Source organism: Ahaetulla prasina, chromosome 8, assembly GCF_028640845.1.
Source record: "Ahaetulla prasina isolate Xishuangbanna chromosome 8, ASM2864084v1, whole genome shotgun sequence".
NCBI classification, from domain to species: Eukaryota; Metazoa; Chordata; class Lepidosauria; order Squamata; family Colubridae; genus Ahaetulla; species Ahaetulla prasina.
In genome coordinates this window covers 35,033,717-35,048,339 of record NC_080546.1, presented here as the reverse complement: position 1 = coordinate 35,048,339, position 14,623 = coordinate 35,033,717, and the positions used below count along the sequence as shown (strand labels likewise).

The 14,623-nt window shown below is 36.3% G+C and overlaps 1 protein-coding gene across 18 annotated transcripts in view; it reads right to left on the bottom strand.

Moving 5' to 3' along the window:
* SLC10A7 (solute carrier family 10 member 7) overlaps positions 1–14,623 on the bottom strand; it is a 166,853-nt gene that overhangs the window by 13,227 nt on the left and 139,003 nt on the right. For 5 of the 18 annotated variants that reach the window (XM_058192557.1, XM_058192561.1, XM_058192559.1 and 2 more), the window contains 2 exons: positions 14,437–14,488; positions 4,548–4,621 (listed from right to left, as the gene is read on the bottom strand). The exons of 1 other annotated variant lie outside the window; for it this stretch is intronic. In XM_058192557.1, coding sequence (XP_058048540.1) covers positions 4,548–4,621; positions 14,437–14,488 — 126 coding nt within the window. Of the gene's footprint in view, positions 1–4,547; positions 4,622–5,163; positions 5,238–5,396; positions 5,567–14,436; positions 14,489–14,623 lie in introns of those variants that run through there. 12 more of the 18 variants (XM_058192577.1, XM_058192576.1, XM_058192566.1 and 9 more) reach the window with 11 other exon arrangements.

Sequence of the window (14,623 nt, the reverse complement as noted above, 5' to 3'; positions counted from 1 at the left end):
GATAAAAGAATTTCAAGTCACAAAAAAAAATGGGATTTCTCCATGGGAACCTGCCAACAAACTATTATATATAAGGCATTTTAAAAATGATAAATCAACTTTGTTTTCTACAGGAAAGAAGACAAAAAGATCTCCTGTGTCATTATCATTTTACATCTAGATATAGGATTTTTAAAGATATATATTTATAAAGAAGTATGAACTTGCTGTCACTGGAAATCTGCAATGTGGTTTTTAGTGTCTGATTCAATTAAGTACACGTTTAGAAAGAATTGTTACCAAATAAATAATTGGACAGCTGCAACTCTGAAATGACAATGGATATTTATCGATCCTTTTTTGCAGACTGAAATGGAGAAATGTAAACTTCAAGTGAATATGATCTCTTGGGTGAGACTCTAGCTCAACATAGTAAACAATTGTTGTCTTCTGATGCACATTTTAGTACTACTGCAGGCAGGTTTTCTAACTATTAATTCAAAATTTGCTACCAGCAGAGGACAAAGTGAAAAATTCTAGAAAACGCCTCATTTTTCACTTTCCTGCCAAAATAAAAAGGTTTAATTTCGAAATATTATATTTTAGATGAAATTATTATTGTATCTTATATTTCATTCTGTGTAATTATATAAATATTCAGCCTCTTGTGAAATGGATTTTGTTGACTCTGAAATTGCTCCTCAGTCTATTCAATGAATGTAGATCATTGCTATTGCAGTAGCTAGAAATTAATCCAAGATAAAAGCACTCAAACTAAAGATAAAACCATTTCTCAAGGGACAAGTTGTTATCTGAAAGGAAGCATGAACCAGTCTTTAATACTGCAGCCAATTGTACAGAGTCTGAACATTCTACCCTGTCATATTTTGGATAATTACAGCCGACTGAGGAATATCCCTTTTCAACAGTTTGCTACCACACTTGTGTTATTAATGATATTATCCAAAGCTATAGTTTGAATTGATTGCACACTCAGGTCAGTCTTCATATAAATATATATCTGAAATGAGCCACAGCTTTCCTTCTTTTTAGGGAAAGAGCAAGGAAAGGGAGGATTGTAATACAAATTTGCACTCCAGAATGTAGTTAGCATAGCTACTGAGCAACATAGAAGAGAAAGAGACAAAATTATTTTTGTACCACTTTCTAATTTTTTTAAAAAAAGAGCTGCCATATTCAGACTAGAAAGGAAAAGGAAAAGGGGGGAAAAGGTATGGAATGGAATAGAAAGAAGAGAAGAGAAGAAAAGAAAAGAGAAGGGAAGGGAAGGGAATATTCTTCATTGAGCAAATATGATTGGACACACAAGGAATTTGTCTCCAGTGCATAATCGTTCAATGTACACACAAACAACATAGTAATATAATCGTAACAATGATACCAATAAGAGTGGGTAGTAGAGAAGATGAGAAGGATAATAATAATACGGCCATGCTACATGGGTAAATGGGCCTCTGGTGGCTCAGACTGCTAAGACAGTCTGTTATTAACACAGCTGCCTGCAATTACTGCAGGTTCAAGTCCCACCAGGCCCAAGGTTGACTCAGCCTTCCATCCTTTATAAGGTAGGTAAAATGAGGACCCAGATTGTTGGGGGCAATAAAAGTTCACTTTGTATATAATATACAAATGGATGAAGACTATTGCTTAACATAGTGTAAGCCGCCCTGAGTCTTCGGAGAAGGGCGGGATATAAATGCAAATTAAAAAAAAAATATCCTTAGACATAAGACAGTAACTTGGGACTTAGGTATTTAGCAGAGTGATGGCACAAAGGGTAAAATTGTGTATAAATTATTTTTAAATTAGGACATTGTGCACAATACTGACACTGGATTATTATTTAATTAATGTTTGGGAGATTAAAGCAATAGGTTATAAAAGTTCTTGCTGACAATTTAAATACTGAATTTAAATACCTATTATAAGCTAGGAAACACTTGTACATACATTTATCACACGTTCATTTATGACACACATTTTAAATTGCTCTATCGTCCAAACTGATGCCATGGTTACTGAGAGCTATCAGCATTTAAAACAGGCTTAAAATCCATTTTAATAGTTTAAGTAGATAGGCAGACTGTAACAGAGTGAATGTGTGTGTTAAATAAATAAAACAGTATATTTAGAAATCCAATGGCAACCACCACCTCCCCCATGATTGTACTGATGTCTTTGCTAAAGAAATGGAAACCACTGGCGGTGCTGATCCTGCCTGGCACATCCCAAAATAAGTGTGAAGATTTGGCATTGCTTCCAAGCAGATAGGAAGGAAACAAGGGGCAGAGGATAAGGGGAAACTCTCCTGGCCAAACAGAAATTGTTCAAAAATGGCCCAAAATTTAACTTCCTGCAAATATATGATTCTTTGATAATTTAATAATATTTTTCTGATCATAACATATCTGGGTTTACAAACAGGGCTAAATCTCCCTTAATTTCTGCTGAATTTCCTATATTATTTGTGAATTGACAATTTGAAGCAGGCACTATTTGTTCTTTATAATAAAAGCCTCCTTTAAGTTGAGCTTGACTTGATAGTTTCATGTTCAGATAGTATTCTTAACAACAAGCCCAATTACCTTCATCCAGGATGCAGCTTTGACTGCTCAATGTAGCTGACAGTCTCCTATTTAAAGACTAGCCAGTCCCAACTCCATTTAGTTTTCCAACCCAGACAAAGTCCGCCAGATGCTATTACTATTTATGGCCTCTATAATGCATGTTGCTAACTCATTCAAAGGGACAGGACTACTCCAGTATTATTTTAGAAGAGCCGACCTGATTGTTATGGCACTTCTTCTTCTAGGCCTCCTTTCTTCTTCCAAATTAACTCTAGGGAATAACATCATGTTGGACTTTCCAGTCAGATTATGTGAAACCATAGCTCAATGTCATTCCCAATAGCCAAGCTTATAATTAAAGGTCAAATAGTCACTTCATCTGCAATCAATCAATAGAAGAAGTTCTAATATCAAGAACCAATCAATCAATGGCAAATACACTAATAAAAGCCATGAATCAAATGCCTGTATTTCATGTATTGCATGTAAGGTGCATGTACTGTATGTTACAAAAAGTGGAAAGCAAAGCAAAATGAGAATAAATAAGCCTGGGGGAATCTCAGGAGTGGTACAACATTTATCTTCACTTATTAGCGCTTATATCTCTAATTGTGTAATAAAATTAAATAACAAATAAAAGTGACATCACAGGCAGCAGTTAGGCAACCTCATAAAATCCATAGACTATTTCTGTTAATGGTATCAATCAAAATGGAATAAATAGATTAAATATAATAGTTTCCTGTGAACTTGATATTCTCCAGACAGTTTCAGAATTCAATTCCAGAGTTGTCTGGGAATTCTGGGAACTGAAGTCCCAAACCTTTATACCCCAGTATGGTAGGCAGCAAGTTGAAGAAGATTGAACAATGGTAAGAACTTCTGTAAAGGTTAAGTATGAAAAAGGAGAAGGGTAGAAACAATTCTTGGTTCGAACGCATTCAGTCCTTTGTGTCCTGAGCTTACATAGCTATAAAGTACAAATAAAATACTACCTCACCTTCCCCCCCCCCAAATCTACCAACATATGGGAGGGAACAGTGTTTGTCTCCGTATGAAGCAAGAACTTTTCCATGGATCCAAGCTGAGGAAGTGGCAGATGGCCTCTTGAGCATTTTGCATATGGGAATTCATTGGTTTTAATACAGGGAAAGAGAACTGCCTTACAAGAGCCTTCTCATGCTTCTCTTATTACCACTTCTAAAGCTTCAAAGCTGTCATTTTTCCTCCTCCTTTGCTGGCGCTGTGCTACAATCCCCAGGGAACTGAAACATGGCACCCTGCGGAGCTTTCACATGCCAGAATGTTAAAAATCAGTTTAAATTCCAAGTGAAAGAGCTTTTGTGGCAGGAAGCCCCTAAGTGCTCTTGTTTGCTTAGTGATGGTAGAGTTTTGAAGGCAGATAAAAACCTCTTCACAGAGAACTTAAAAGAAAGCCCTGAAGTTCACAGAGGACCTTAAATATTCAGACACAGGTATTAAATGGGATCTTGCTTGCATCTCCCCAAACCTGCTTAGGTAAATTATAATGGAGTATCTCAATATAAAAGAAAGACGGCATCAAAAGTCCTAATTTCACTGGGAGGAAATCTTCCGATCAGATTACAGATGTACTTCTATTATTCAAGAAAATTTTTTGACTCCACACGAAAACTTCATTATAATGTCAGCCACCACCAAAAAATGGTTTTCTTGCTTGGTAGCCTTTGGCTTTATTCAAGATCAGATTTTTTGGGAAAAGGGAAGAAGGCAGCATGTATGCAATTCTTCCTGCACTTTTCTGGCATTTTACTATGATATGAAATCTTAGAAAACCTACATTCACACATTGCAGAAATTATACTAATATTAATGCTATATATTTATATATGGTCTCACCAGATTTCAGAGTCAATAATAATAGTATACATAAGCAGTTTTATAACAAAGTCCATGAAGGAGCAATGTAGCCAGACTGTATTGTTGAAAATAAAGACTTACCTAAGGTTAGAGATTTGTGTGTGGAACAGAAAATAATAGCCACTGTGTCTGCTGGTGTAAAGCCAGAACTCTTTCTAGGAAAAAATGTGACAAAAATTTAATATCTCTTCCACCGAATGCTTGCTAACATTTATTTTTAGAGACATTCTTGTTTTCAATTGCAGAAATTATACTAATATTAATGCTATATATTTATATATATCTCACCAGATTACTGAGTCAATAATAATAGTATACATAAGCAGTTTTATAACAAAGTCCATGAAGGAGCAATGTAGCCAGACTGTATTGTTGAAAATAAAGACTTACCTAAGGTTAGAGATTTGTGTGTGGAACAGAAAATAATAGCCACTGTGTCTGCTGGTGTAAAGCCAGAACTCTTTCTAGGAAAAATGTGACAAAATTTAATATCTCTTCCACGAATGCTTGCTAACATTTATTTTTAGAGACATTCTTGTTTTCAATTGCAGAAATTATACTAATATTAATGCTATATATTTATATATGGTCTCACCAGATTTCTGAGTCAATAATAATAGTATACATAAGCAGTTTTATAACAAAGTCCATGAAGGAGCAATGTAGCCAGACTGTATTGTTGAAAATAAAGACTTACCTAAGGTTAGAGATTTGTGTGTGGAACAGAAAATAATAGCCACTGTGTCTGCTGGTGTAAAGCCAGAACTCTTTCTAGGAAAAAATGTGACAAAAATTTAATATCTCTTCCACGAATGCTTGCTAACATTTATTTTTAGAGACATTCTTGTTTTCAATTGCAGAAATTATACTAATATTAATGCTATATATTTATATATGGTCTCACCAGATTTATATATATCTCACCAGATTTCTGAGTCAATAATAATAGTATACATAAGCAGTTTTATAACAAAGTCCATGAAGGAGCAATGTAGCCAGACTGTATTGTTGAAAATAAAGACTTACCTAAGGTTAGAGATTTGTGTGTGGAACAGAAAATAATAGCCACTGTGTCTGCTGGTGTAAAGCCAGAACTCTTTCTAGGAAAAAATGTGACAAAAATTTAATATCTCTTCCACCGAATGCTTGCTAACATTTATTTTTAGAGACATTCTTGTTTTCAATTTTAATTCAGCTTTGCCAACTTTATTAGACTCCCATATGCTTAGCATTTGCATTTCTAAATTTAAGTCAAACATGCACAACTTCCCCTGGATGACTTGAGGTCTGTTGGAAGAGGGTGGTGATAATGTCACCTTTGCTGACATAGGAGGCATATAAAATAGATGGATGGATGGATAGATAGATGGATGGATGGATGGATGGATGGATGGATGGATGGATGGATAGATAGATAGATAGATAGATAGATAGATAGATAGATAGATAGATAGATAAGACAGAAAGTCAGTCAGTCAAGTTGTATAAAAATAAAATGAATTTCTTTGAGAGCCACCTTAGATTCTGTGTACCAGGTCAAAAGTTGCAATCTGAAAATGAGCGTAGCCAAACTTTTTTGAAACTTTTTTGAGCTTTTTTGAAAAAGCTTTCAAAAATAAATTGTATCCATTTCCTGGCTCCAATAAACTGACTCAAGTTTTCCGTTCTATTCACTATGGGTACATTTTGGGGACCAAAAATGTGGCATTGTAGGGAAAGGACCTCTACTGTAGCTAAATTATTTGTGTGTCGCTCCTGGCCTTTGTATGACTGTGAAACCCTCGAGGGCATAAAGGCCACTTGAGCCTGTCTGGCCTAGTTTCTCTCATTGCATCCTATATCAAGGTTTTGGTCTTCAGTTTGAAAAACAATATAAATGTAATCACCTAAAATTATTTTACTGATATTTGAATTTACAGAACAATATATCACAATCATATTCTTTAAAAATAAAAGACAAATATAGTTTGATTTTACTTGCAATCATAATTTTTATGTTTCATTAAAATAATACAATGGCAAAAAATGGCAACGGCTTTTCATTGGCTTGCCATAATGCCAAATACAGAAAGAAATTATTAAGAAATTATAAAACCTAAATTTTATGTTTCCTCATTTCTTCTTTTCAAAAAATATATTGCCTTAGAACTAAAAAGTTTATACATTCTTTGGCATTTTACTAGGTCACACTAAATTGATTACTATATTTGCTTTATTCTGACTGCTTATATCTTATTCTTTTTTTTTTCTTGCAGAAAATTCAAAGCTGAAATTACAAAAAAAGACATTTCTCTTACAAAATCATTTTCTTCAAAGAGAAGCCATAAGTCTTAACCAAGTATATTAAAAAATATTTTCAATCAGGGATACACTGTAGAAATTAAAAGTGCAGGAAAAAGGTGGAAAATATAATAAGATTTGAAAAGTCTTCATCGGGTGCTTATTTTAAAACAGTAAGTGTAGTTTTAGAATTATGCCATCCATCTGCTTTATCTTCTGGTTCTTCCTATTCTTTCAGTTCTGAGGGATAGAAATTTGAAGAATTTGCTGACTAACCTCTCACAAGAACAACAACATCCGTACCCAGGAGAATTTTAACTTCTGTAGGCTTAATCCAAACTAGGCAGGAAGCCAAATAAATTCACAAGTTCTATATAAGTGGAACAACATTTCTCCAATTCAATTTGAAGTTTGCCCAATATAATATTCACACTTCTATCCTGAACTTGTTTCATCCAATTAGCCTGCAGTCACTTTTTTCCATCTGGGTAAAACTGAATTGTGTCTTCTTACTGTTCCATCTTTTACTGGGAAATATGGTCTCTGCACATTTATTGGTTTTCTTAGCTTCTTTGTACTTATTTTTTTCAAGCTTACATGCATCTCATGAAAGTCATGCAAGATTCCTTTCCTGATACAGTATCAGTTTTTGATCACAGCACGATTTTGCTGATATAGTCAAATCTGTGAAGGACTGTGAAGCACCCATAATAAGCCTTCCAGCTCAGCTATGGGCATATAAGCAGCTCCATACTGGTTAGTCTCTGGTTCCCTTTCTTCTTCCCTAATGAGACTTTCCAACCTGAGGAACCAATTCTCCTTCTGCCGGGCAATGAGTTGGGCAATGAGCCACATCAAAACCTTGCAGAGAGAAGAATTTGTTTGCACAGGCCTAATAAGGTTATCCAACAGGTGCTAATTCTGTAGGTTTCTCTTTGCTGTCCTCTGGAATCTGCCAGGTCTCGTAACCCTCTCTACCCTGATCGCCACATTTGATCTTTCATTACAGCTTTATGCTCAGCAGGCACCGAGCCTGTAAGCACTCATACGCTGCAGCTGCAGTTTATTCAGAAGGCGGCCAGTGTTGAAAATCACTGATGGCAGTTTCAGTGTGCTTGCCAATTTGCAGAACTGCACAAAATAGTTTCTTCTCTTTAAGACATTACCAAATGTTTTTTTTAAAAAATATTTGCAAGAAACCGTAGAACCAACTGTAAAAAAATACATCGATCACTTGAATGATTTGCATGTGAACCTAATTCTCTGTTACCTTTTTTTATAATAATAATAATAATAATAATAATAATATTTTAATTTGTATACCGCCCTTCTCCCGAAGGACTCAGGGCGGTGAACAGGCAGATAAAATATAACTACACACAATAATTAAAAACATCCCTTAAAAAACTAATTTAAATGCCCAAAATGTTAAAAACGTATTCCCCCATAAAATCACAAAATTTTAAAACCCATCCAATAAAAATAAAAATCAGGCTAGTCCAGCCAACTTTATTAGACTCCCATATGCTTAGCATTTGCATTTCTAAATTTAAGTCAAACATGCACAACTTCCCCTGGATGACTTGAGGTCTGTTGGAAGAGGGTGGTGATAATGTCACCTTTGCTGACATAGGAGGCATATAAAATAGATGGATGGATGGATAGATAGATGGATGGATGGATGGATGGATGGATGGATGGATGGATGGATAGATAGATAGATAGATAGATAGATAGATAGATAGATAAGACAGAAAGTCAGTCAGTCAAGTTGTATAAAAATAAAATGAATTTCTTTGAGAGCCACCTTAGATTCTGTGTACCAGGTCAAAAGTTGCAATCTGAAAATGAGCGTAGCCAAACTTTTTTGAAACTTTTTTGAGCTTTTTTGAAAAAGCTTTCAAAAATAAATTGTATCCATTTCCTGGCTCCAATAAACTGACTCAAGTTTTCCGTTCTATTCACTATGGGTACATTTTGGGGACCAAAAATGTGGCATTGTAGGGAAAGGACCTCTACTGTAGCTAAATTATTTGTGTGTCGCTCCTGGCCTTTGTATGACTGTGAAACCCTCGAGGGCATAAAGGCCACTTGAGCCTGTCTGGCCTAGTTTCTCTCATTGCATCCTATATCAAGGTTTTGGTCTTCAGTTTGAAAAACAATATAAATGTAATCACCTAAAATTATTTTACTGATATTTGAATTTACAGAACAATATATCACAATCATATTCTTTAAAAATAAAAGACAAATATAGTTTGATTTTACTTGCAATCATAATTTTTATGTTTCATTAAAATAATACAATGGCAAAAAATGGCAACGGCTTTTCATTGGCTTGCCATAATGCCAAATACAGAAAGAAATTATTAAGAAATTATAAAACCTAAATTTTATGTTTCCTCATTTCTTCTTTTCAAAAAATATATTGCCTTAGAACTAAAAAGTTTATACATTCTTTGGCATTTTACTAGGTCACACTAAATTGATTACTATATTTGCTTTATTCTGACTGCTTATATCTTATTCTTTTTTTTTTCTTGCAGAAAATTCAAAGCTGAAATTACAAAAAAAGACATTTCTCTTACAAAATCATTTTCTTCAAAGAGAAGCCATAAGTCTTAACCAAGTATATTAAAAAATATTTTCAATCAGGGATACACTGTAGAAATTAAAAGTGCAGGAAAAAGGTGGAAAATATAATAAGATTTGAAAAGTCTTCATCGGGTGCTTATTTTAAAACAGTAAGTGTAGTTTTAGAATTATGCCATCCATCTGCTTTATCTTCTGGTTCTTCCTATTCTTTCAGTTCTGAGGGATAGAAATTTGAAGAATTTGCTGACTAACCTCTCACAAGAACAACAACATCCGTACCCAGGAGAATTTTAACTTCTGTAGGCTTAATCCAAACTAGGCAGGAAGCCAAATAAATTCACAAGTTCTATATAAGTGGAACAACATTTCTCCAATTCAATTTGAAGTTTGCCCAATATAATATTCACACTTCTATCCTGAACTTGTTTCATCCAATTAGCCTGCAGTCACTTTTTTCCATCTGGGTAAAACTGAATTGTGTCTTCTTACTGTTCCATCTTTTACTGGGAAATATGGTCTCTGCACATTTATTGGTTTTCTTAGCTTCTTTGTACTTATTTTTTTCAAGCTTACATGCATCTCATGAAAGTCATGCAAGATTCCTTTCCTGATACAGTATCAGTTTTTGATCACAGCACGATTTTGCTGATATAGTCAAATCTGTGAAGGACTGTGAAGCACCCATAATAAGCCTTCCAGCTCAGCTATGGGCATATAAGCAGCTCCATACTGGTTAGTCTCTGGTTCCCTTTCTTCTTCCCTAATGAGACTTTCCAACCTGAGGAACCAATTCTCCTTCTGCCGGGCAATGAGTTGGGCAATGAGCCACATCAAAACCTTGCAGAGAGAAGAATTTGTTTGCACAGGCCTAATAAGGTTATCCAACAGGTGCTAATTCTGTAGGTTTCTCTTTGCTGTCCTCTGGAATCTGCCAGGTCTCGTAACCCTCTCTACCCTGATCGCCACATTTGATCTTTCATTACAGCTTTATGCTCAGCAGGCACCGAGCCTGTAAGCACTCATACGCTGCAGCTGCAGTTTATTCAGAAGGCGGCCAGTGTTGAAAATCACTGATGGCAGTTTCAGTGTGCTTGCCAATTTGCAGAACTGCACAAAAATAGTTTCTTCTCTTTTAAGACATTACCAAAAATGTTTTTTTTTAAAAAAAAATATTTGCAAGAAACCGTAGAACCAACTGTAAAAAAAAATACATCGATCACTTGAATGATTTGCATGTGAACCTAATTCTCTGTTACCTTTATTTATAATAATAATAATAATAATAATAATAATAATATTTTAATTTGTATACCGCCCTTCTCCCGAAGGACTCAGGGCGGTGAACAGGCAGATAAAATATAAATACACACAATAATTAAAAACATCCCTTAAAAAACTAATTTAAATGCCCAAAATGTTAAAAAACGTACTCTCCCATAAAATCACAAAATTTTAAAAACCCATCCAATAAAAATAAAAATCAGGCTAGTCCAGCCATACGAAATAAATAAGTTTTAAGTTCGCAGCAAAAGGTCCTAAGGTCAGGTAATTGTCGAAGTCCGAGGGGAAGTTCGTTCCACAGGGTCGGAGCTCCCACAGAGAAGGCCCTCCCCCTGGGGGCCGCCAGTCGACACTGTTTGGCTGACGGCACCCTGAGGAGTCCCTCTCTGTGGGAGCGTGCAGGCGATGGGAGATAGAAGCCGGCAGTAGACGGTCCCGTAGATAGCCCGGTCCTAAGCCATGGAGCGCTTTAAAGGTGGTAACCAATACCTTGAAGCGCACCCGGAAAACAACAGGTAGCCAGTGCAGTCTGCGCAGGATAGGTGTTATGTGGGAGCTCCGAGACGCTCCCTCAATAACCCGCGCAGCCGCATTCTGAACTAGCTGAAGTCTCCGGGTGCTCTTCAAGGGGAGCCCCATGTAGAGAGCATTGCAGTAGTCCAGGCGAGAGGTAACGAGAGCATGAGTGACTGTGCATAAGGCATCCCGGTCCAGGAAGGGACGCAACTGGTGGATCAGGCGAACCTGATAAAATGCTCTCCTGGAGACGGTCGCCAAATGGTCTTCAAAGGACAACCGACCATCCAGGAGCACGCCCAAGTTGCGTACCTTCTCCATCGGGGCCAATGATTCACCCCCGACAGCTGCATCTGCAGCTGACTGTACCGAGGTGCCGGCATCCACAGCCACTAAGTCTTGGAGGGATTAAGTTTGAGCCTGTTCCTCCCCATCCAGACCCGTACGGCTTCCAGACACCGGGACAGCACTTCAACAGCTTCACTGGAGTGGCCCGGGGTGGAAAAGTACAGCTGGGTGTCATCAGCGTACAGTTGGTATCTCACCCCAAAGCCACTGATGATCTCACCCAGCGGCTTATATAGATGTTGAACAGGAGGGGTGAGAGAATCGACCCCTGCGGCACCCCACACATGAGGCACCTTGGAGTCGATCTCTGCCCCCGTCAACACCGTCTGCGTCCGATCAGAGAGGTAGGAGGAGAACCACCGATAAACGGTGCCTCCCACTCCCAACCCCTCCAACCGGCGCAGCAGGATACCATGGTCGATGGTATCAAAAGCCGCTGAGAGGTCTAATAGGACCAGGGCAGAGGAGTAACCCCTATCCCTGGCCCTCAGATATCAAACATCAGTAAGCAAATATATGAAATATGGTCGTTTCCCTTATTTTTGGCTTTCTTCCCAGGTGCTGCTCAGGAAAAGGGTCAAACTGAGCACCACATTCAAACGATACAAGGAAGGTTCCAGTACGAGGTGATTGAAAAGTCTAATTCTTGCCACAAAATAGAAATCCACTTTCAAATTTTTGTTGATATTGTTATGCTTCAATATCTTTGCAATCTTTGATTTGTTTGCATTGCAGTGTTGTAACCACACTGATCTATAAAAACAGGTTTCGATAGCCTTTTACATTCGTCAACTTTTTCTTCACATTTCTTCTCATTAAAAGAAGAAGAACCTTCTACAAAATGATTATTTTCAATACTTTGGGTAACTGAAAGAGTTTATGGTCAAAACAAAACATGCTTTCTACTGAATCCAATATCTCATGTTTTGAATATGTATCTCTAATATTTGCACTTGTACAAATATGAAGTTTTGGGCAGTCTTTTTTTTTTTTAATTTGAATTTATATCCCGCCCTTCGCCGAAGACTCAGGACGGCTTACACTGTGTTAAGCAATGGTCTTCATCCATTTGTATATTATATACAAAGTCAACTTTATTGCCCCCAACAATCTGGGTCCCCATTTTATCTACCTTATAAAGGATGGAAGGCTGAGTCAACCTTGGGCCTGGTGGGACTTGAACTTGCAGTAATTGCAAGCAGCTGTGTTAATAACAGACAGACTTAGTCTGCTGAGCCACCAGAGGCTCAGAAAATCTTGAAGGAAATCTTCAAGGATTTCCTCCGACCTTTGAAATAATAGAAAATACTTGTAGCTCGGGTTTTAGATTTTAGCAGTGGTTTGCTCTCCAAGCTTGTTTCAATTTAGTTTCTGAACGTTTCGTTAACAACAGGTAACATCATCAGCAGGACCTTCTTGTCCTATTCTCAGCATATACATGTCTTTTGTGCCAGTGTGGTCATGCAATTGGTTCATTGTTTGGAGCTATATTTAAATTCTGAGCAGCTGATTGGTTCTCTTATTGATTGGTTGTTCGAATAGTCTGATTTCTTATATATTCATATGCTGGATCTAGATTGCTTCTTTGGTAGAATACCAAAGCTTCCAATAAATTCATGTGTGTGGCAAGTGATGATGTTACCTAGTCTGGCAATGAAACGTTCAGAAACTAAATTGAAAAAACCTTGGAGAGCAAACCACTGCAAAATACATACATGTGGCATTATTTCAATATTTTTGAAATATGATATTACAGAATTCTCTTCACAAAAATAGATATTCTGTTGATTTATTGCTTTTGACATTGATTTTAAATTGAGGGAGTTCAGGACCAGAAACACACATTTGATGGAAATTCAGAGCCTTCTCCTAAGATTACTGTTATGCCTTCTGAGACTGGCAATGGAACAAATTGAATGCCTTTCAACAGCTTCTTCACAGCATCTCTTTGCTTTTTTTTTTGCTGAGGCACTTGCACATTTTGGAGTAGTAGTTATGTTGGCTCTTACTTAACCCCCTTTGAACTATTGGTTTCCTTCTTGGATGTATGATGTTCCTTGCTGCATGCTACTTATGGTAAAGACACAGTACTGAAAGTGTTCTTGAGAGACTTGCGGTTCTCCTATTGTCCAAGTCAGCAGAGATAGTTGCTGGTCAATTTCATGGCAAGCTAGAAGGCTAGCTGTTTTGCAGGAAGCACAGCATAAAGACAATTTATTTTTATAGTTGTTAAACTACTGGAATAATTTGTTTTTATTAGGATGGGAAAGAAAGCAGCTGTTGGACATTTCTGAGTTAAGAGTCTGTTTGCCCTTAAAATGACTGTCTCCTAGTGGCTATCAATCTTGAAAATTCACCACTTGAGCCCAGATACTTAGAACTCAAATACAGGATTATTAGTAATATGATTGTTGAATACAACATTAACATAACACAGGAACATGAGATATTTCCTCTATGATTAAACATATATAGTTTATGGAATTTTAAAAAAAATCATGGGTAGTTTTTAAATGATAATATGAATTAGGGTAATAGTTGTTGGAAAACAACTATATAGACTAGCAGAAGCTATACATTAAGAAAAGAAATATCTGACTGAAAATAGCTATTTAGGCAATCTATACACAAAATGACTGATAGGTAACTATAATCACTGTTATATTTTGGAATAACATTAAGATCTGCCTTTTTTTCAACAGTAGAAAATTATTTTTTTTATTGTTAGGTTGTTTTCCCCCCTATTATGTTATTGTGTACTGTAAGGTAATACATATTTGATTTTATCTGGTTATAGATTTCAAATAAATGAATAACCTGGCTTTGAGAAGTTATCTTTTTTATTTTGGCCAGATTGTGCCAAAGCACTTAGAATCACAAAGAAAAAACAAAATTATCCTATACCCAGGTATTCTGTTCATTTAGAAAAAATATTACTGCCATTACTTACCTGGTAGAAAAGAAGAAAGTTAACATCATAAATCCCAGCTGAACTGAAAATACTAAAATGAAAATCAGTTTGATGTTAATATGCAATACATTCAAATGTGTGCTTTAAGAATATCCTCATTTTCCCACATAAAAAGCTAATATTCTATAAAGTATTAATACTAATCTTTACTTCCCATATGATTGCA